Below are 24,445 nucleotides of genomic sequence, written 5' to 3'. Positions count from 1 at the left end.
TAGCATTGTTACATTGTATCTTTCTGTTATCTTAGTAAACTATCCTTATCCCAACCCACGGGCCTCTTAATTTCTTGATCTTGGGGTTATTTGACCCTTTCTCTTCCTTTTCCCTTCCCTTACTTCTCACCCCCCCCCCCCCCTTCCCTTTAACCTGCTCTTTTCCTTTAAGGAGCAGGCAGCTGCGTGGATCTTGGCCCTCAGCCGGGTGAAACCACGACACTTCCAGTAAATCTGCTAACAGAAAAGGTGATCTTCAGAGGAACCCACAGATGTAATCCATTTTTTCTGCATTTATCTGTCAGATTCTCCTGTAGCTCCTTCTCAGATGTGGAACTGAGGTGAGTCAAAGACTCCCCTGGGAACAGCAGTAGTCTATCCTCTACCTGGGCAACACACCGCACATAAATACCCACACAGGACACAGTAGGGTATTCTCCCCAGACACAGCATTTTGCTTCCCTTTCCCCTACAATTCAAGAACTCATTTCCCAGTTCACTGTTCCTGCCAGCCTGCCAACAATTTGCAGTCACTTTGCGCAGAGCTCGCCATGGCAAAGGACCCCAGGGGAATGCAAGCACTGCTTGCTGCAGTAGGTTCTTATTTCTCAGGGGAAGAGAAAGCAAAAGGGTGTGAGGAGAAGGCAACTTTTGATGAAGAAAACATCTTTCTTATTACAAGAGCATCCTTAAATATTTTCTGTCTATTACTGGGAAGTTATACCTGAAAAGCGGGTACGCCTACAGCTGTAAAATGACACAGCTCCACCAAATTCAACTGCATTATAGAGCCTAGGAGTCTAACTTTAAAACATTTTAAGTTTAGAATTTTTAGAGGGAGTGGAAACTTCCTGACCATCCCCCATCTAATCTGATTTCCTACATAACACAGCTCTTGAAAGCCCTTGGCCATAGTTTCTGCATTAAATACATATCTCAACATTAAAAAAGGTGTGTTCTGAATTACAGGCACAGTAAGAGAGTACCTGCCACTTTCTTCTTGATAACAGCCCACGCTTACTTATCTTCACTTCCTTAGCATTGTCTCCATGCCCTTCTCTGCTTAGATAAAGAACTTCTTGCTATCAAAAACATTTATCTCATGTAGGTACCTAAGGCAAAAATCCAGATTTTAGATTTGAAACTAAGGCCTTACTAAAGTGATACAGATCTATTTCTGCATTTTAGAAGAGACCACCATGGACTAAAAGTCTTGGGAACAGGGAATTTCTCTCCTCCCAGCTGAGTGCTCTACAGCAAAGTAATATTACTCCTACTCCACCTCTGCCAGCAGCAAAGGGCACAATGCCCCTGTGTTGAAGGAACCACAGGTGAGATGTACTTTTCTTGAGAATACCCTACTGTCCTGTGAGTGTGGTGTTGCCTAGAAAACCCGGATTAGGATGTTCAAACTTCCCTAGCTTGGGGTCCTTTGCTGTTTTATCCCCTGGCCTCCCAGGTAAGTCTGGCTGCCAGTTCTGCCTGCACATCCCTGCGCCTGTGTCCCGTGGCCTGGCAGCTTCTTATGGTGTGTACCATCACGTACAGCATTTGTTTACACTTCTTCCTATTTTTGCCTATTGTCTAATACAAGAAAGATGCTCAGCTTTTCTCATGCTGGTATTGATGATGAATGGCTTTATGGAATAGATCCGAAGATAAGTGGCCTGCTTTGAGATGAAGCAAAGTCTCATCTTTAACTGGCATAGAATTAATGCTCAGTTATTAAATTAGGACCATGGTGATGTCAGTCAATAAATCAAATATTAGCAATCAGACAAAACCACAAAAGCTGCCTTTAAATTACAGCAAATCGTTTTTCTTACCTATACAGAAGAAAATTGGATATTCTTAATTACACTTCTTGGCAGGAGCCATTTCATCTTTACTCACCTTTTATTATTGAGTTCCACTGACATGACACAAACTATATTTTTCTCTGGAGGACAAGAACTGTGATATATGGAATCCCAGACCACAAAGGCTCAAAAAAAAAGCCCCAATATTTTTCTTTTTGTCACAGTAAGACTTCAAGGTCTGCACTATATCTGAGCTTTTTAATAGCACTGGAATTAACATCACTGTGCTTTGACTTCTAGTGCTTTCAAGACAACAAGAGAAAAAGAGGAAAGCACTGAAGGGGTAGTTCATAAAATATATGAAATGAATTTAATATTCTTGACGTGGTTAAAAAATAGGATTAAGAGGCAAAACCAAAATAAAAATTAAACAAGCAGCTTTTTCCAACAGAAAGATACATTTGATTGAATCGGCTGCAAGTAATGAAACACCTATTACCCAGGTGAGGAAGAAACAGAAACAAGAGGTCATGGCAACCCTCTCTCAGTCTACCTTGTGCGACCTTGTACAGAGTACACAAAGTCAAAAGGTGTGCCCTGACCCTTTATGCCACAACAGCTCATCTCCATCAACCTTGCTGATGAAGAAGCTCCTTTTAACTTAAAACAGGAGCAAAGACTGGACAACACCAAAACAAGATGCACATCCAGCAATAACCCAGTTCCCACATTGTGGTAGATTATCAGCTTCAATGGCTCTGTTTGGTAGGAATATCCTCAGCTTTTTATTTAAAAAAAAAGTAGTTGGGTTTTTTTTAATCTCTCTCCTTTATCAGTTCAATAGCTGAATCCTGCTGTCGTTTGATCAATTATAGCAGATATACAGGTCTAATCAGTTGGACTGAGTGAACAAGCTGACAGCATAAACCTGATGATTGCCTGGTCCTTCACATGCTTTTCAATAGCACCCAGTATGACCTCCATTGTTTTCCCAGGTACAGAGGTTAGACTATCAGGTCCATCATTGCCTTTCTTGTAATCCAGTTTGGATAAAATGGAATAAAGCTGCTTACTTTTTGTTATGCCTTCTATTTTTGCATGTCAGTTTTGTTGATGTGATATGCATTTAACTGTGTGGCTTTTGCCAGAAATCCTGCAGCTATCAGGAATTCTATTTCATGCTTTATCTATTGCAGTCATAGAAATTAGTGAAAATCTCAGCTTTAAAACAAAAAGTAATAAAATTCTTTAGAATTATAGCTGAGGAAAAGACTTGAATGTAATCTCCATACTCTTAATAACCTGAAAACATTTTTTTTAAATTAATGTAAGCTATAAAAGGAAGAAAATAATTATAATTTTAAAGCTAATCACAATGCTTTATGTCAACATTTCATTATCATTTTGCAATAACACTTATGACTGGGTAGAATATATATATTAATTCCAGATGAGTAATGTTTTTTAAAATTGCAACAAAATTAACTTCAGAAATTACAAACCTAAATAGAATTTACCTCCAACAAATATATAGGACCTCAAGCTGGTACCTAGCCAAATAACTCCACAGGAGTCAGTCTCAGTGATAAATGCAATTTGTTCCCCCATCATTCATGCATATACAGGAATAAAGCTGAGGTTCTCACTGAACAGTTCTGAAAGATGACATAAAAATCCACGGCAGATTGCATTACAGGAACAAATAATTATTAAAAAATTAACCATGGAAGTAAGTGACTTTGAGACAAGCTGGGTAGGAGGCATGAACCTTTTCTACACAGTAATTAGTTGCAGTGAGTAGAGTGCAAGAAATTAAATTTCAAGTCATAAACTAGGTCAGGCATCCATTTATAGGATTACCAAGACATTATCTATTATTTACTTTTCTTTAAAGATCTGTCTATTTCTTCTTGGCAGCACAGCACAGAGTATGGCTCTAGGTGAAGGACACAGCAAATCATGGTTTTGTTCCTGTGAGTCTTAAGTAAGAGCATTACATTTTTCTATTCTGTTTCTACTGGTTTGTGCTGCTCACCGTGATGAGGTAATTAAAAAAACCCTGAGAATTCCAGAGATTCAGCCAAAATTGAGTAAATGTTTTGTGTACGAACTGATGTATACTTGCCCTTCTGAAGGTCATTATCCTGCATCAGGATTACAGCCCTGGAGCAACACAGTTGCCTGATAGAATGTATATCCTGCACCGTATTCCGGTTATCAAGGACCACAGACAATGAAAAGAAGCTACAGGAAAGCTTGGACAGATTGAGCTTGGAGGAATGGAATAGAGCATTAATGGACTAAATGCAAGCTCAGTTATCTGACATTTACACCTACTTCCCTTTACATATTGGCCGCAGCAACCTCAGTAACTCCATGACAAGTCCATGTACTTCCCTACAGCCAGTCCAAACCCAGCTGTGAAGCTGTTGCAAGGCAGAGTCCGCCTGTCCCTGCTGCTGCTCAGACCCAAGGCATGACAGAGCCAGCTGAGCAGTCCTGGGTGAGCATCAGACCTTCTGAGGGCCACATACAAAATGCAAGCGGGGGTGATCAAGGGGATAGTAAGTGCTTGGGTTCCCATGTACCATTTATAGACTCCCTGCTAACCCTAGAGCAGCCTGTCAGCAGCAGAGGCTAATCAACAGCAACTGTGGCCTCTGCTGCTCAAATGTGTTGCAGAAGGAAGAGATGGTGATGCTCCATATATTTATGAGACTCCGTACACATATGTGTATATAACGCCTATTACTATGAGGCAGCTTTAAAATGGTTAAGGAGATGACACACCTGGAAGTGGAAGAGGAGCATGAGCCAGCAGCTGATAGACTGGGACTGGCCAAAAGTCAAACCCTCCACCCCTCCTGCTGAAGGCAGGCCACCATGCAGTGATGAACAGTGACCTCAGGGAGACAGCAAGCAAGAAGGAGCACAGTGCTGCAAGGATATTTGCAGGGGTGGAAGAAGCATGCTCTGGTCTCTGCTTAAAAATGCCTTGTTGGCAAATACCTAACACCAGCAGTAGGTAGGTTTCTCAGCAATCTTATGTTCTGTTAACTTTCCTCTAGTCCCTCAGGTTTCAGCTGCTAAATGTGTTGCTCCATTAGCTGCAGAATACACACAGTGCACAGTGCTCTGTGGAACTATGAGATGGAGATAAGATGGAAAAGGAAGAAAAAGGTTTTTGTGACTAAACACAACCCAAGTGGAGAATATTGGGGAATCCTGATATTCTTCTGCTGTTTGTTCTGGTCGACATCTTTCACTGTGTTTAGCCAAGGACTTAGAGGCAAACACAGAACAACAGCTATATGAAACAGCCCTCTTCAAATGAGGGTTCTTATTACCTCATTTTAAAGGTTTCTAGTTTAATTCCACGTTTTGCTACCAAATGGTATTACATAAATGTTATTGAGTTATACAAAACTGGTTTGAACAGTGACTCCATGTTGTTTTCAAGGGACACAACTTCCCTGAATTTAAATGAGAGTATTTTGATTAGTTCTCTACAGAAATAAAACATTCCACACACGAAAATGAAAAAATGAAACATAAACAATTTAAGCAACTTAATAGACATGACCTTTCCACCATGTTTCCACTTTTTCTCCTTAGAAGCCTTTTTGAAAACATATCCTAGTAACATCCCTCAGGGACTGTGCATGAAATACGATTTGTAGGTCTAGTTTTCACAAGAGATGTTTAGAAGCAGCAAGAGGAAAAAAGCAACAAGCTCTCTTTCTAAAGGTAACTTAATCCTCAGGCAAAATTCTGTCAGCTCTGGGCCAAAGTACCTTACCTAACACCTGCCACAGCATCAGAGATTTTATGAGAGCACACACAGAGCAATCCATTCTATCACAGAATCATAGAATGGTTAGGGTTGGAAGGGACCTTAAAGCTCACCGAGTTCCACTCCTCTGCTAACTCCAGAGCAGCCTGCCAGCAGGCAGGGACACCTCTCACTAGACCAGGCTGCTCAAGGCCCCATCCAACCTGGCCTTGAATAGCTCCAGGGAGGGGGCACTCACCACCTCTTTGGAAAACCTGTTCCAGTGCCTCACAGCCCTTACAGTGAAGAATTTCTTTATAATATCCAATCTAAATCTACTCCCTTCCACTTTAAAACCATCTGTCCTCCTCCTATCACTCCACGCCCTTCTAAAGAGTCCCTTCCCAGCTTCCTTGTAGGCCTCTTCAGATGCTGGAAGGCTGCTATAAGATCTCCCCAGAGCCTTCTCTTCTCCAGACTGAACCCCAACTCTCAGCCTGTCTTCACAGGAGAAGTGCTCCAGCACTCCAATCATCTTCATGGCCCTCCTCTGGATCTGTTCCAACAGTTCCTTGTCCTTTTATGTTGAGGACTCCAGAACAGGACACAGTACTCCAGGTAGAGTCTCATAAGAGCAGAATAGAGGGTCAGAATCCCCTCCTTCGACCTGCTGACCACGTTCCTTTTGATGCAGCCTAGGACATGGTTGGCCTTCTGGGCTGAGAGCACGCATTGTCAGCTCATGTTGAGCTTCTCATCCACCATCACCCTCAAATCCTCTGCAGGGCTGCTCTCTATCACTTCATCTCCCATCTTGTATTGATGATGAGGCATTGATTGATAAGGATTCTATCATCAGCTTTGTTTCCATCTTTTATATACTAGTTAATACTAATAAGGAAAACTACTGGGGTCTGCTTAGCTTTCTTCTACAAAAATACAATAATTTCCACCACAGCAGTTGCTGCCATCAGGGACATTGTTACAGGAAAGGGGGTAGAATGTTAGAATGATAAAAGCAGAAACTTTCAAAAGCTGACTCACAGGGCAGGAGGTGGGGAGCATTTCTATGATGTGTTGACCTGACCACTGACCTCCTCACAGCAGATGCACTTTTGCAAAAAATCAAAACCTATTGAGGCACAGCATCACAGGGGAAGAAAGAACAAAACTTGTTCATTTAAAAAAAAAAAAAAAAAAAAACAAACCACCCAACACAGATATATTCAAGTTGGCTTTCTAGCTCTGAGTCTTATAACACACACTTCTTTCCCACGGTCAAGACAAGGAAAAACTTTTCTCATATGCAGTCTCCAATGAGGTTCCCCAGGTTACATCTCCTCTTTATGTGTGATACCAGAATTGCCACAAGTGGACAATAATAATTAACCTGCAAAATCTGTGATGGGCAGCCTGGAATGAAAGAAACCTACCTATCTGAACTAACAGAACACAGTTAAAATAGTTAAGTTAGTTAATAAATTCCACAGCCACTGGTGCTAGTGGGAAAGTAGCAGCAAATGAGCAAATCTGAGAGAGCAACAAGTAAGACTGCTAAGCTTCTTGTTCACTCACAGTATGTTTGTTCCTTTTCCCTCTCTCCCAAACAACCAAACCAACCAAACAAACAAACAGAAAAAATACATATTTTATGGGCCAACAGGTTTTGGCATCAGACTCCAAACATTTCCATAGTTAACAAGAGAGCCACTGATTCTAGAAGACATTCCAGAGTCAAGATGCAGATTGGCCCTGGTGGACAATCAACCAGTACTAGACTAAGTCACTTGAACTCTACAGCTCAACGTCTACACTTCAGCGAATAAACAAATCACAGTAAACCATTTTATGATATAGCAAAATCACAGTGTGAATATACCAACTCCTGCTAAGTTCAGAGCTACTGCAAATGATGTGAACTGCAGAGGATTGCATGGATGCCTCAGTAAGTGACAGAAGGAGCTGAGAATGGGATATGCTTCCAAAACACTGTTGGTTGCATTTGGATACGCCTATTAAATATTTATATAATAAATGGTCAAAGCAATCACACATTCTTCCATTTGGGTACTCTTATTTTTGTTCCTAGATGTTAGTGATCCAATCACAGTTTCCTTCTGATTTCTAAGGCATTAAAAGCACTTCTACTGATTTGAAATGGAGAAAATACTTCCCACAATTGTTTGTTACACATTAGCAGCTATGCCAGCTTTTAAATGCTGGCAGTCTAGGCTTTCAAAATGCAAGCTACTTAAAATATCAACAATTCACTCTGAATAGAAATAAATACATCAATCGCTGTTTATCTAATGCCTGGAATTATTTGTTTTCTTTTGCTTAGATGACTTGTAATCGTGAGTCCATTAGAGCAGGCAATCATTCCTTTCCCTGAAGAGTTCTCTTCCTGCTTAACTCTAATGGGAGTCACAGTTTAACTCTGCACTTGAAACAAACCACTGTGAAATCACTGTTGCATCCAAGTCTGCTGGGGTAAATCTGACAGCAAACATTATCCGTCCTGTTCAGTAAATCTTTCCTGCTCTTCTCTCAACTGTCATTTCTCCATTTTCTCCTTTGTACAACATACCCTTCCTTTTCTGTTTGGAGGTGTCTTCAATACAGACAGCATGTATTATTTTTAATGGTAAAGAATGATTGGGGTTTTTTCTTTCCTTCCCCCCCCCCTTGCTGAATTTTTAATTGTGTATATGTTGTCCTTTAAGGGTGATCTTATTTTTTAGCTGTCTTGTGTATCAGTGAGTAGTAGTGTGATTTTCTGCTGTTATTAATATGCTTATCCATCAATCAGCCAACAACTAATTCCTAGCGGCATAAATAAAGCAAGGAATTCCTTTTTGCATCTCAATGGCAACAGTGCAATACAAAAAAAAAAAACCAACCCAAAAACCTCAAAAAAACCCAAACCAAAAAAGAACCCCCAAACCCAAATGAATGTTAATTTCATTCTTGTTTTCTATATGTGATGCAGGATCCCTTTACATTCTGGGAAGCAGGCTAACACTTGCAAATTTGGCCTCCTAAATTGGCTGCCTTCATTATCAGTTTATTTATCCAGCGGATGCAGGGAGTGAGAATAAGAAGTCAGCACTAGATGGAGCTCCTGTACAGCAACATCTCAGAGGTCTTTCAGGCTTGCGTGCACGTGGAAAGCATGTACAGTGCTGGCACAGCAGGAGGATGCTCTCAAGGCGATCAGATTCATGGCGGCATCCCCATGTGCGTGCCCACGCTGTCCTGCAGGACCCCCATCTCCTGCCAGGACTGCTCCTTTGCTTTCCAAATGGGGTGAGATCCCCATGACCTTCCTTCATGCTGAGCTAACACAAAGCACATGATTTCAGGATTTGTCTACATCTGGGGTGTAGCACCAAGTAATCTAAGAGGTCAAATTACAGCATATTACGATCTGACAGCCTGAGACAAGCTTTCACCAGAGCAAACCCCAGCTAACTTCCCCCTCTCCACGAGCCTCTGCTTTTTCACTGAATGCAACTGCTTATTTTTAATGATAAAGGTATATTTCTAGGGATTTTTAAATTATTCTATCATCTGCTTTTTTCAGCAGTTACCATTCCTAGAGATGGAACACACTACAAATGCTTACTTTTCTGACTCAAGTTTCTGTCATAAGGTCTAGTAGTCAAACAGGTTTTTGAATAACTAGCTATCAACTGGTCAATAACTAGTCATATCTAATAATAGGAATGTGGTGTCAAAAAGTGTAGACCAGTCTTTACTGGTCTACATATCTTTACTCCCTTGGGCCAGGAGTTTCTTGTGTGGTTTTACAGCCCAACAATCTCTCATACTATGGAGGTCGGATGTAAGACCAGAAACCAAAGCTGACCCTATGGTTATGCAATATGACTTTGCTGGCTGAAGGATGTGTAGTGAGAAGTGTTATCATCAACAACCTAGATAAAGGGGTAGAGTGTACCCTCAGCAGGTTTGCTGATGACACAAAACTGGGAGGAGCGTCTAACACGTCAGAAGGCTGTGAGGCCTGGAGAGGCTGTAGACTTGGATGGAGAGGAATCTGATGATGTTCAACAAGGGCAAGTGTAGGGTCCTGCACCTGAGAAAGGATAATTCCAAGCACCAGTACAGGTTAGTAGGGGTTGACCAGCTGGGAAGCAGCTCTGCAGAGAAGGACCTGGGAGTTCTGGTGAACAATAGGCAGTGTATTCTCATGGTCAAGGTCAATGGCATCTTGGGGTGCATTAAAATCAATGTGGCCAGCAGACTAAGGGAGGTTATCCTCCCCCTCTACTCTGCCCTGGTGAGGCCACTTGTGGAATATTGTGTAGAGTTCTGCACTCTCCAGTTCAAGAAAGACAGGGAACTACTGGAGAGAGTGCAGTGGAGGGCTACGATGATGATGAGGTGACTGAAAGATCTCTCATATGAGGAAAGGCTGAGAGGGCTGGGTCTGTTTAGCCTGGAGAAGACTGAGAGGGGATCTGATAAACAATTATAAATATCTAAAGGGTGGATGTCAGGAGGATGGGTCCAGACTCTTCTCAGTGGTGCCCAGTGACAGGACAAGGGACAACGGGCACAAACTGGAACACAGGAATTTCCTTCTAAACGTGAGGAAAATCTTCTTTACTGGGAAGATAACAGAGCCCTGGCACAGGTTGCCCAGAGTAGTTGTGGAGTCTCCTTCTCTAGAGACATCCAAAACCCACCTGGATGATACCCTGTGCAACCTGCTCTAGGTGATCCTGCTTTAGCATCTGTGTTGGGCTAGATGATCTCCAGAGGTCCCTTTCAACCCCTACCCTGCTGTGATTCTGTGAAACGGTATTCTCCATTCCTTAACCTCTTAGAAGGGCCTCAAAAGATGAAATTTCTAGCTGCATCCATTAAGAAATGGTTACTGATGCAGACAGAAATCCCTTACAGCAGATTTAATCCAACCCATGTGTCTAATCTGCAACACTGGATAGATTGGTGGAAACTATGCTAGAGATTATAGTAGTGGATGTACAATCATGTGTGACATACTGGGACAAACAAGTGTGGCTGCCATGGGGGGAAGCCATGGCTCACTAATTCATTGGAGGTCCTCAGCAGTGCTGGGCAGACAGGGGCAACACATTCCATAAAGCCAATTTGGATTTCTTAAACAGCTTTGAATAGCCCAAAGGCTCTTAAGGACAAGAAGCTGCCTTGAAATAACAGATCTTCACATGAATAAATAATTGATTAGAGGCAGGAAATAAAGAACAGAAGAAAATAATTAGCTTTCTCTGCAAAAACTGTCACCAGCAAAGTCCCCTATGGATCTGTGCTCGGCCCTGGGTTATCCAGCACTTCAATAAATGATCTGGAAAAGATGGTAATGAGTGAAGTTTGCTGATTATACTACAATGAATAACTCAAAATCAACAAAAGCTGACTGCGAGGTACTGCAGGACAAACACGTGGAACTGAGTCACCGAGCGGATGAAATGCCCTACTGATGCCGACTGCCATATGTGGAGAAAAACAGTTCTGGCTCTAAATACACAGCAATTGCTTCTGACTGACTTACTGCTTGGCCAAGAGGGTCGTGATAGATAGCTTTATGCAAACCACTTCCACTAAGCAGCCATGCTCAGCAGCATTTGGAAAAGCAAACATCAGTGGTTATTAGAAAAGGAAAACAGAGAAAACATGAAAAGGTGGATGGGGGAAAGATTACTTACTGCTTCTTATAATACAAGAACTGGGTTTTCAAATGAAACCAACAGGTTGCAGACTAGGAATTAATGTACAGGGGAAGGTATGCAGTTAATAAGTGGACCTTTTTGACATACCAAAATTTTACAGAGTTCCCAAGCAGCTTGGGAGATGTATTAAGGAAGACCTATTAGATTTAACAGTACTACTTCGGGTGTGAAATCTCTACATCGCTAACCACGGGCTGCTGGGACTACGTACTGGAAAAATATCATTGAATGTTGAAAGTTACCCTAATTTTCAGTTCAGCATTTTAGAAGCTTAGCCTGGCAACATGTTTTTGAATGACAACAGCATTTATCTGTATATACACTCCTTTGCAAGGCATAACTACTACTGAAATGATAAGAAGAAACAATTACAGCACAGTAAAAGGCCTTTACCTGTGCCACTACCTACTATTAATATTTATTTGCCAAAGCTGTAAGTGCCCCAACCCTAGAGAAGGTATTAACACTTGCAAAACTTCTCCTCATTCTCACCTTCAAATTCCTTGTTAAACACCCTTTGATGCACTGACCAATAGAGAAAAACTGTTACATGGAGCAAACCAGATGGCGGTACATCTACTGCTCTTATCACAAAGAATATTAAGCTATGGCTTTGTCTTGCCTCGTAACCTGCTTTCTACACATTAGAAAAAGCAAATTTAAATCCTGACTGGCATATTTATCTGGCAGCCTTTCATCCTGCTCTTCTGATGCAGTCTTTGCCTCTCACAAGGATGTCAAAGAGGAACACACTTCCAGTTTTTATGAAGTGCGCACAGAAAAGCGCTCCTCGACGTCCTCACACAGCCGTTGCTGGACCTTGGCCCTCTTGTGCTTCCACATGCTCTTTCTCTGAAAAATGAGCAGGCAAAAAAGGAGCCAAATTTGGTAGGTTGGGTAAATTAAGGCAAAGTACTGTGATTTATTACAAAGACTTATATGGAGAAGAGCTGCTTTGTGCACAGTAGTCAGTGTACAGAACATATACATAATACACACTCACACACCAAGGAGATATTGCACCCTTTCCTTAAGAAGCAGAATTTGTTACTCCTCATCCCTATGATATTACATCCTGCCTTAGAACCGCTTCTAATTAACTCCCGCCGAGCTCACACGGAGGCAGACGGCTCGATTAGCCTCCTGCGTGGCGTTCACTCAGCCGCCGGCGGCGGTGGAGGGGAAGGGGAAGGCAGCACTCCCGACTGCCACGCAAGATCCCTTCTCTGGGATATTTTGCCTTGCCCTGCCTGCTGAGCCTAATTTCATTAGGGTGATTAAACACGTCCGTGTAAAAAGGCCCCCCGGTAACTTCATAAACAGCCTGAACACAGAAGAGAAATTACCCACAAACTGTAGATTTGGCAAACAATAATGCTTCGGTGTGCATATGCACATTAACAATTAAGTCTAATGCAGACCCAAGCCTTTTCAACCACTGTGTGCTCTAAAATTTTCATAAGGACATGTTAAAGGGGATTATCTATGTTTTTATAAAATTCGTACCATTTCTTAGCTCAAAGAAAATCTTGCCAGATGTTAGTGTGCTATTTCAGGACTATCTCAGAGGTCTGTGCTAGAATTGAACAACACTTAGATATCTAGGAATAAAATGTCACATATGTGAATTAACTAATGATTTTGAGTCTTAGAAATTGTTGGAGTCCTAATCTAAGCAAAGATTTAAATTTCTGTTGATTTTTCGAGAAGATCAAACTAGACCTTATGAAGAATTTTCATTATCAAGTCTGCTTTCTTCTCCCTTTCCTGGTAGTTATTTGGTCCAGAACAAATTTCTGTTGCTATAATCTCTACAAAAATAATTCAGCATAAACCAGTTTCCATCTACTGACTCATCTGAAGCCTGATCAGTTTGATCCTTTTTTCCCCATATTTATCTACTATTTCTGCTCTGGATTACATTACTGAAAACAACAGAAATGATAAAACAATAGAAAAATACAACTGAAAAACAACACTAAGAATTTAGCGCATAGTGAACATCTGCTTCTAATAAAACACTGCAAATTATATGCAAAGATTTACAGCTTACCCCAGTGACTCACTAGCCTTCTGCACTGTGGCTGCTATATTTTCATAAGGAGCAGTAGAAGTTTGTATCTGGCCATAGGATGCGATGGTACTTCCAATATATTGGCATCCGTCCGTGAAACAGGTTTAAGAAACCACAAACAGAAGAACTAATGTAATTTTGCCACATTTCGAGAAGAGTTGTTGGCTCAAGTTTCCCACAGCAATTGAGCTTGAAGCTGACAGCCAACATGAGAAATCTTCAGCCAAAGGACATGAAGTCTGGCACTGTTACAACAGAGCAGTTTTAGAGGTGGTGCCCAGGTGAACCTAGATGAGAGGCATAATGGTCTGGACCACCAAGAGATGAGAGCGGAGCTGGGCATCCCCATGGAACCTGAGGTTTTACCCTTTGACAGGGTGAATGCTTGTTTGTCTGCCTCTTCTGATCTGCACCAAGCCAGCATGGCACCATGAGAGAGAGAGAGAGAGAGGCTACCAGTCCCAAATCACTCAGAAGTCAACACACTTGAAGGGATACTTCACAGAAGAGTAACAGTGGGATGCCAGGGAAAAGAAGTGGCTGCCTGGAGTAGTGCTCCTTTGCATTTGCTGTTTGCAGATACCAAATGTTCATCCTGCCTCTATCATTTATGGCAAAAAAAAATACAGCAGCCAGGGCCCATTTTGACTTAGTATTAAAAAAAACCAAACCAACAATCCACCAAACAACAAAACCAAACCCACAAACCTTCCAGTAACAGGAGGTATTTGTATTACTTAAGTATTGAATGATGTTAGCTGTGAAATCAGCAGAAAGAGTAAGTGGTCTGAGAATCAATAGAGGCTGTAGTTTATTAATGTATTTGACATTCACTGAATCTCCAGTTTCAGAAACAGTTTCTCAGCTAGTGTTGATACCTAGAAAAATATAAATGTGAATAGGAGAGCTCCAGCTTTCAAAGAAACTTATTTTTGCATGTCAGTGCACTCTTCTAACACACTACTGCAAATTATTTTCTCATCTTAATAGGCATTTCTAATTAGGAAAGTGGCAGACACCCTAAGAGGAAAAAAAACCCACAACCAACCACAAAAAACCCCAAAGCCCAACCTAATGATTACTTTAAGTATGAAGTATTGGCAGTGGCTGAGAAAAAGGGAGGAAAATGAAATTGTTACTTATTACCTATTATCGTATCATTATTTGGAACTGTGACAATCTCTTTTATCACTGAAAAGCCTTTAGTTACTCATTTGTTTACTGGACTGGAAGATGTAGCATTCTGCTTAAATGCTTCCTAAAAAGAAATGGATGTAGAAAATTAATGTCATCAGTTAAGGAAAAACCACTAGGTATATAATTTCGTTTTAAGTACCCAAGGATAACAAACTCTTGCTGGTATTTTTCAGGGACAAGAAGAAAAGTTTCGGATTTTTTGGGGTTTTTTTTAAATCTAATGCTGTTGAGGTGTGCCATCACACAGATGACCTTAAGAGTTACTAGAGGTTATTAAACTTATAGTTAAATAGAATATGTTTTAATAGGCTTTCACAAGCAAAGTCCATTGCTCTCATACACTTTCTTGGGCTGAATATTGCTTATGTACCAGGCTCTAGTTCATTTCATTTTATTCACCAAGGGACCAGAAAGACAGCTACATTTTAATAACATATTTCTCCACATGGATGTGCCCTGACTACCAGCACAGCTGGCTTCTGATTTTTCCTAAAGTAATAGAAAAACCGACATGAGGCATAGTGTTGCCTGGGTTAATGCTGTGACCCAGGATTAGGGAAAAGGGCCTGCAAATGCAAATGATTAAACTTAACTGTGACAGAAATGCTGTTCTATCATCTCAAACGCAGCTTACAGCCATGACCTTTCAGACCCAATTCACCGTCAGGACGATTTTGCAGGAAATCCGCTGCTGTTTTTGCCTCTAAGCTCCTATTCCAGGTCTCTGTGTAAAGTGATGATATTTGCATCCTTCCTTGCATAAAGTCCTTAGCATTCTGTAACATGTTGCCGTAACACAGAGCCATGTCCTAGAAGAACCAAAAAAGCACAACTGAACTGCAAGCACGGCTGCTCAATGAGAAAGCATCAACTACTGGCTTGTCATGCCTTGAGAGTGCACAAAACCAGACTTTGGGCATGGGCAGAACATTCTTCACATAACATAAGCTGGCAATACATGGACAGTTAGCTATGCAGAAAAAAAAAAATGCCAAAGAAGTTATCAACTGGCTTACAGAATTCTCCCATCCCTCTTTCCAAGGAGACATGCATAAGCTCTTGTCTCCCCTTCACTGTTGATATCTCTGCATGGTTTTTTTCTGTTTTGTTTTGGTCAGGCATCAGGAAAACAGACTCTATATTATCATATAGCGACACATCAAAAAATTAAGGATGGCAGCCAAGGGAAAACATAATGACTCAACCTATACGTGGCTGCTGGCACATGTTGAGGGCACCTGAGGATCAGTGACCTGTTCAGAGCACACTCCAGGTCCTGTTTGAGACACATGCTGGAATTTCTACTGTGCTGAAAGCTGGGAGCAGCGAGGAGGAGAGAAGCAAGGGGAGGGTTCTGGTGCACCCCACATGGTGTGGAGATGGGGCTCAGCTGGGGCTGTCCCTGGTCCTGTCAGATCAGGGGGAGAGAGAAGCAACTATGGCTGCTAATACAGACACAGACCACACAATCTGACCTAACACTGTCAGCATCGACATCCATGGTCTGCAATGACTTGAAAGCACGTGCGGACTGAATGAGACTTTAGGCGATACTTTGCCATAACAAAGGCAAAACCTTCTCTTGTCCTAAACTGGTGTTAAAAGCACCTACCAGTGTGAGGTCTCTGACTTCAGGAATAATGTTCAAAATACAACATTAGGTCTTTGACTTATATTTTCTCTGCAGGGCATGATTCCTTCTTTATCAGGTCCTCCAAAACTCTTGCCCAAGCTGACTCCCAGCTTCAAGCATTTAAATTGAGGACAGAAGCCCAATACCCATCCTCTACAAATTATCTGTAGGAGGAGCAGAGAGCATTTTCCTTACATGATGGATCTGGGATTCAAGCTCTGAAAGAGAACTTGGGCATCTCTTCATGTAAACTCAACAGATGTCTTCCAAATACTCACCTTTGGAACGTTATTACAAGTGAATTCAACATTGTACAGCATTGAATGCCTTCAGGAACTAGAAAGAAACTAAAAAAACCCTAACATCCAGGCAGATAGCACTGAAGTTGTGAGGGAATTATAAGCAAAAGTCAGAAAGTGACAGAAATTCAAAAGGAGCAGCAAGCAGCCTCTTTGTGAAGTCATCTCATGACTTCAGAGAGGTAGAGAACAAACATCTACTCCTGAGCTTGGGTCCCTTTCATAGCTGATGGAGATAAAGGAGGACTTGTAAGACACAGCTCATATCACCCTGCAGTGAGCATCTCAAATACTTCAGACAATTTGCATGCTGACAGTACAAATTTGTTTTTCTATTGATTATAAAAGAAGCCTGGAGGAATGGAAAATGTCTGGATTTAGTCAGATTATTCCCACTTGTCTTGAAAGGGTTCAGCATTTCATTTTCCATGTAAATATGGCTCTCAGAAGTGTCTAACAATATACTACTACCTCATTGATTAATTATTTAAATTGCAAACTAACTTCATTTTCCCTAGAGAGGGGACGCTAAAGAGGAATTCAGATTATATATCTCCTGGATAAGTACTTATGTGTTTCCATTTACTGTACAATCTAATGCGCATCAGGTGCTTGAAATTAAGCAGAAAAATTCAGGATGATCCAGCCGTTGTTACACTGTATTAAAATCACAGAATCACAAGGTTGGAAAGGACCTTTGAGATCATCAAGTCCAACCGTTCCCGTCCTATGCTAAACCATATCCCTAAGTACCTCATCTACCCTTTTTTAAACACATCCAAGGATGGTGACTCAACCCCCTCCCTGGACAGCCTGTTCACTCTTTTAGTGAAAAAGTTTTTCCTCATATCTAATCTGACCCTGCCATGGCACAGCTGTGTGCCATTTCCCCTTGTCCTGTCTCCTGTCACCTGGCTGAAGAGACCATCGCCCACCTCTCTACAACCTCCCTTCAGGTAGTTGTAGGTGGTGATAAGGTCTCCCCTCAGCCTCTTCTCCAGGCTAAACATCCCCAGCTCCCTCAGCTGCTCCTCATAGGATTTGCCCTCCAGCCCCTTCACCAGCCTGGTTGCCCTTCTCTGCACTCGCTCCAGGACCTCAATGTCCTTCTTATGGTGAGGAGCCCAGAAGTGGACACAGCACTCGAGGTGCAGCCTCACCAATGCGAGTACAGGGGCACAATCACCTCCCTAGACCTACTGGCCACACTATTTCTGATACAAGCCAGGATGCCATTGGCCTTCCTGGTCACCTGGGCACACTGCTGGCTCATATTCATCCTGCAGTCAACCAACACCCCCAGGCCCTTCTCTGCCTGACAGCTCTGCAGCCAGTCTCCCCCAAGCCTGTAGCGTTGCATGGGGCTGTTATGTCCCATGTGCAGTACTCTTTACTTGGCCTCATCCCATTGGTCCAGTCTGTTCAGATCTCTCTGAAGAGCCTCCCTACCCTCAGGCAGATCAACACTTCCTCCTAGTTTAGTGTCATCTGCAAACTTACTGAGGGAGCATTCAATCCCTTCATCCAGGTCATTAATAAAGATGTTGGACAGAACCGGACCCAGGACTGAGCCCTGGGGGACGCCACTCATGACTGGCCTCCAGCTGGATTTGGTTCCATTCACCTCCACCCTTTGGGCCCGGCCATCCAGCCAGTTTTTAACCCAGCAGAGGATCCACCTGTCCAGGCCAGTGGCAACCAGTTTCTCAGTCAGAATCCTGTGAGAAATGGTGTCAGAGGTTTTACTGATGTTCAGGTAGATCACATCCACAGCCTTCCCCTCGTCCATTAAGCGGGTCAGCTTGTCATAGAAGGTGATCTGGTTAGTAAAATGAATAAAGTCTTCCAGGTAATGACAAAATTTCTCCTTTTTTTAGATACAGGAACTGTAAGCACCTTTGACTATTCCAATTAGTTAGAACTCTTTTTTCCCCCTCTCTTTTCTTTGAGCCAGCAGAGCATTTCTGATACCAAACAGCTCCCTCGGAAAGCTTACATGGGTTGTGTTGACTGCGGGTGTAAGAGAGTCTGTGTTTCAAACTGAGGACATTTTTGGGTTCTGATGCAGAACTATGTTTTCTTGAATATTACTGATTAGTTGTACTTGCTATCAGTTTTATTTATAGAAATATCACTTTAAAATTACTATTAATATCTCTTTTTTATCCCAAGCACATTGGCAAAGGATCTAGCCATGTTCAGTGGGCAGGCAAGGAGCTGCTAAAAGTGGGTTTGCACTGGGAAGTAAGTCTGTGCTATATCAGAGATCAGGCTTGAGATCTTTCAACCAGACCAAGAGAGATTATGCCTTTACTCCTAGAAATCACAGAATCATTAGGTTTGGAAAAGACCTTCAAGATCATCTAGTCCAACTACCTCCCTACCACCTATATTACTTACTAAGCCATGTCCATAAGTACTTCATCTAACCTTTCCTTGAACATCCCAAGGGACAGTGGGTGTCAATTGCAAACTTCCTGAAGGTGCACTCAATTCCCTCATCCATATCATCAAATATTCAAGAGGATGGGCCCAAGTACCAACCCCTGGGGAATGCCACTTTTGATCGGTCACCAGTTGGATTTTATTCCATTCATCACCACTCTCTGGGCCTGGCCATCCAGGGAGTTTTTAGCCCAGAGAAGAGTGTACCTGTCTAAGCCATGGGCTGTCAGCTTCTCCAGGAGAATGCTGTGGGAGACTATGCCAAAGGCTTTGCTGAAAATAAATGTATTTCCTCACAGAAGAGCCACTCATTTTGCCTGAGAACTACATCTCATAAGCAGAACATTTCTAGTATGGTAGAAGTCTGTACTCTAAATTTAAGTACGTTAGTTTAGTGCTATGCGTCCAAGCCACAGCATATAAAATCAAGGTGAAAGATTGAGAAGGTTACTTGTTTAAGGTCAGAAGGCAACTGAACTTTAAAACAAAATCACAAGCAGCTCTGTTTCTCATTCAGTATGTTCTAAGGTAGTTTAGAAGGGAAAAATGATCAATAAATTATGTAATGTGACTGAAAAGATTATCTACCTTTACAAAAAAGTACTGTGGGGTTTCTAACAAGATTTGTTAAGTCCTCATTTAGATAGAACCTTGGTTTATCAATGGACATAAAGGCACATACGCATGCCTTACTTTAGTCAGAACAGTTTAAGAACATAGCCATCCCTTGTGTTCAAGACAGACAGGATGCTGTATGGGAAGAGATGGCCTCGAACCACACAGTTTTCACATGGCACAGACATCTCTGTGTCCTCTTACACAGTGATGTTAATTTAGACAACACTGATCTGAATCCATCTCAGAAAATGAAATACTGGAATCAGCTTCTCAAGTGAACTGCCAGGATTTTAACTACCATGAGGAGAAGACAAGAAGAGAAGAAGAGAAAGAGAAGACAACAGGCAGACACCTGAAAACATGAGCTAAAAGTTCAACAGTTACAAAAATATCCTTATTAGTCATATGCCTTGAAACTTTTCCAGCATTATAATCTAGTGTCAGATTTCCTGAGCCAGAGAAAGCTTCATCTTTCCCATATGTATTAGTCTATTTAATATTTCATCGTCATATGCCATGGCATAAAGTAGTGATTCTGAAAATGAACTGCACAAGTTATCTGAGCCCAAATTATGCCTATCCTTCGTGTCTGGAAAGTCTACATTAGTGCAAGTAGCTTGGGAAAAGATGAAATGTTTCTGAAACGTTTTCATCTGCCCAGAGATCTGAAGTGTTTAATGGTGTACTGAAGAGATTACGTGTGAGATGGTCAAAGCTGCATGACAAACTTCATCTTAAGATGGTGTATCACTGTGTGTATAAATGGCCTCTACAGGAGGGTGTAACTAAATAATGTATTTTTCTTAAATTAAAATCCAATGCTTAATCATTTAATGATATATTTAACAGTTGTTATTACAGCTTGCTTGCAAAGTTTACTCAGAGTTCAACTGGGAAAATGTGTCCCGTCCCTGTGTCCCTTTCCATATTTGCTTAAATGTATAACCATGAGCCTGTCAAACCGTGGCTAAGTGGTGGGTAATGGGAACAAATTTAGCAAATCCATCCACTTCCCCAGCTCAGTGACATGTGCAGTTTCCACTGCAGTGACCTAGTTGACAGCTGCAAACATGCACAAGCACCAGGTCAAAACCATTTACAATGAGAACAGCCCATGCTGTTCCTCCTCAAGCTTCATCCCTAATGTGCCCCCACACCAGGACCCAACAGCTCTTATGCTTCCATAGCAGGTCTCACGGTATTTAATGTTCTCCTTAAAATCTCCATTACATGCTTATTGATCAGCATCTGCACTTCCCATTAGCTTCTAAACCTTCTGTTTTCTGTCAATGGTTTGAAATCACAAAGCAGGCAAGTGGTAAGCAGCACATAAATAAACCAAACGTTTACAATTTGTCCATATTTTTTTTCCACTGTGCCCACAGCAACCCCTCCACCCCCACTGCTGGTTCTTGGGTCATGGTTTTGAAGTGCCTGGGGTAGGCAATGGATTGCCCAGTAAACTGGGCTCGATTCCACAGCAAGCGACACCAATGTGCATTGCAGTGTTGATTTTGCTGGGGTGAGAATCAGATCTGCTTTCCAGATCACCTCCCAGGGTGATTTAAAAATCACAGTCATGGGATATTTTAAAAGGTAAGACACTTCAAGCGAAAACAGTGATCTATTGCCATGCACATACATTTGAAGCAAATCTCAGCTTTCTGCTTCCACTGGCTCAGGTTTCATCCAGGCCTGGGGAATAATAACTTCAGTCTCAGTTCTTCCATTTAAACAGGAATAACAAGGCTTTCATAGCATCACAAAACAAAGTGGCAGGGAAAAAAAATAACAACTGAAATACAGTCCTTCTCAGAACCCCTTTTTGAAATGGCATTCATTCCAAAATACTTTAAAGTTCGAAGTTACCTTACGTGTGTTTTACACATCATCCAATACTCACCACATCATGAAGGTTAGTTGCCCACTTCAAATCTCTTCATGATTTAGGAAAATACTGCAGTTTAAAAGTAAGGTGCATATCTTCACAGGAGAGTGAAATCCAAATAAATAGATGATCTTTTAGGTCCCTTCCAACCCAAACCATTCTACAATAAATTCTATATAAATGTTAAACCACCTGCCACTATTATTTGCTTTTACTCACGTTATGTTCCAGTGAATGTATTTTAGTTATAACTCTGCACACAAACTTCTTCAGCACGCCCTTTGTACCCACTAGTGAAAGAACAAATTATGTGAGCGCTGCAAGATTTCAAGAAAAGACTCGCTAAAGGTGTTGGGTTTTTTTAACACTGTCCCAAAAAGTTTCCGCATGCCCAGCTCAATAACTATCCACCTTCAAGCTGCCTCAGCCACCCAAGACGACATGCTGACAGCACCAACACCCCTCAGAGGAGCTGAGGTCACCTTTGGCATTCCAGGGGCATTCCGTGGGCTTTGTTCGCTCGCTTGCTTCTTGAAGATCCAATCGATTTATGAATTAGGCCAGAAACTCCCGCATGAACACACGAGTTATCGCTGTAGCACAGAAATCTGCTCTCCTGCCCTACAGCAGATTTATAGAGATCTGACTTTGAAGAGTTATTCCAGGAACAAGTCACCCCCGGACAAAGTTACCCATTTGCTGGTTTAATTCCATGGTTACTGGGGTGGCAAAGTGCAGGTGTCCCAACAGAAGCCAGCAGGCTTGAAGAGTACTTCCAACATGTTTTTTTCCCTTATCCCTTACACATATACCTTTTCCCCCACCCCTTCAAATGTTACTTTCCCATCCCGCCCCTAAACAATAAAAAGAGAGGCTTAATTAAAGGATGGACAAAAATGAGTCCTAACGTCTTCCTCCTGGAGAAGATTAGTTACTGCGATACTGGGATTAATAAAATCCACAAAAATAGAAATGAAACATGGAAGAAGACATGTTGTTCTCCTCTGCACAGACCAAAACAAAAGCACCCTGCCAAAACAAGGCTTTGTTGGTAACAGGGTCTATTTTTGGATGGATGAAGCTGGTACTTTTATACTAAATGACACTGCTAACTCCTGAGAGCTCACTTTGGACAACGCAGCAGTTTCCCAGGGGAAACTTGCCAGGCTGAGACAGCTGTCTTTACTGGAGCACACATCTGAGGAAGGGAAGGGTATACCACTGGATACAGCAAGAGTTTATAATCCAGGTAGAAAACATGAGTTTGGATCCACAACCTGACTTTATACATCAAGGGCTGAGAGAGCACTTCTCATGCCAAAGTGCCTGCACAAGATGAGATGCGCTGCAACTCCAGGGTGGGAGAGGAGCCAGGGATGTGCTCAGCCCTGTCCTGTTGGCCTGGGGGCACCTAGGCAAGGACGTACAGCTGGAAGGAGCTACACCAGGTCGCCCTACTCTGAGAGACAAGTGGCATCTACATGTTCACTCACGGGCCAGTTTATGCTTCAGTGGACCTTGTCCGAATGTAGGAATAAATGCAGAAAGGCTCACTGCTTAGTGATATAATTCTTGTAGCAATGGGCTGCCTTGGGGGGATGAAGGTTACTCTCTGACTGAGCTTTTTTCCTGTATCACTTTTAATAATTAAAATAATTTTCAGTTAAAAAACTTGAATCTAGCACAGAATCACAGAATTGTAGGGGTTGGAAGGGACCTCAAGAGATCATCGGGTCCAACCCCCGATAGCAATACAAAAGTTGGTTGCAGGAAAAGTTTTGTCTGGCAGGAGAAGAACAGTGAACATATTTTACCATGGCTTTGATGCACACTTTGACTGTTCCCAACAAATCTATTCCCATGGCTTCATTTGCTATTGAATCTGCAAGCATGTAATTTTAAAATAAAGATTTTGCTTGGGGGGAGAACAGAAAGCATCTAATGATGAAAAACTGTCGTTAGCTCGGACGTGAGGGAATTCATATTATAGATTGATAGATAGCTACAAATGGTAAATGGAGTACTTTTAGGCAGCTTTGTTCATGACAGAAGCAGCACTGAGGGGTCTGTAGTTCAGTGCTGGCATAGATTTCCCTAAAAAGAAATATATATATATTTATATATCTATGTACTTAGTCACACTCCTTTCACTGCCTTGCCTCTTTCTAGATGCCATTTTTAGCTCTTAAAAACAATTCCAAAAAATGGGATATTTTAGGAAATACTTATCAGATCTATGCTACTCTTTCATAACGGCTTTTGTTAAAATGTCTTAAGCCATGCATTTCACTTGTGTTTGACCATAGCAAGGCAATCAAAGCATTCTTCCGTTTACTGCAGAGCTGCTGTCACCTAACTCATCGAGTTGCTTCATACACCAATGCCAAAAAGATAAGATAAGAGAATTATCATTGAACTCTTACCAAAGCAGGAATTCACAAAGCCATACCACCTACAACCATGCTCCCCTCCAATCCATCTGCCATGTATGTTAGATGCAAAACTGAGGGTAGTGCCCGAGATGCACACTAACATGTCGCTGATACTGATGTTCAGGAGGAGCATGTTGACTGGGTTACGGAGGGTTTTAAACTTGCAGAAGAGTATGAGGACAATCAAGTTATTCAAGAACCCAAAAAGCAAGATAAATCCAAGAAAAACAGCCACTACTGTGTGCCCATTTCGTGAGAGTCCAGCCCTTGTCTCAACAGGACCTGCAGGTGCACCAAAGCTCAGGTTGTATGTCCAAGTGTGATTCATTTTGGACTTTCACACAGCAAGATGAGGGCAGAGACACCAGGTGCCCTGTGCTGAAGTCCTCCAGCAGCTTCCCAGAAGCATCCCTCCATTACAGGTCAAATCATCTTGGGATTCTTGTGTTCTTCACTCAGTCAAGACACCTCTTAGGCAGTTACTCAGGTGTGAAATACTGTGTGGTACGGCAGCCCAGGAGTGTTTTCCTGCACTGTGCCTTGCCAGTGGTCA

The 24,445-nt window shown here is 42.0% G+C and overlaps 1 protein-coding gene across 1 annotated transcript in view; it reads right to left on the bottom strand.

The window, feature by feature from the left end:
- LOC311202667 (pinopsin-like) overlaps positions 1-24,220 on the bottom strand; it is a gene marked incomplete at both ends in the record, with an annotated part of 88,960 nt that extends 64,740 nt beyond the window's left edge. Inside the window, one exon of the mRNA XM_084277274.1 lies at positions 23,884-24,220. Coding sequence (XP_084133400.1) covers positions 23,884-24,220 — 337 coding nt within the window. The remainder of the gene's footprint in view (positions 1-23,883) is intronic.
- Between the last annotated feature and the right edge of the window lie 225 nt (positions 24,221-24,445).

Source organism: Gallinula chloropus (genome assembly GCF_964237585.1).
Source record: "Gallinula chloropus genome assembly, chromosome: 1".
NCBI lineage: Eukaryota > Metazoa > Chordata > Aves > Gruiformes > Rallidae > Gallinula > Gallinula chloropus.
The sequence above is the reverse complement of the archived record's forward strand: the minus strand, read 5'-3'. Positions and strand labels throughout refer to the sequence as shown.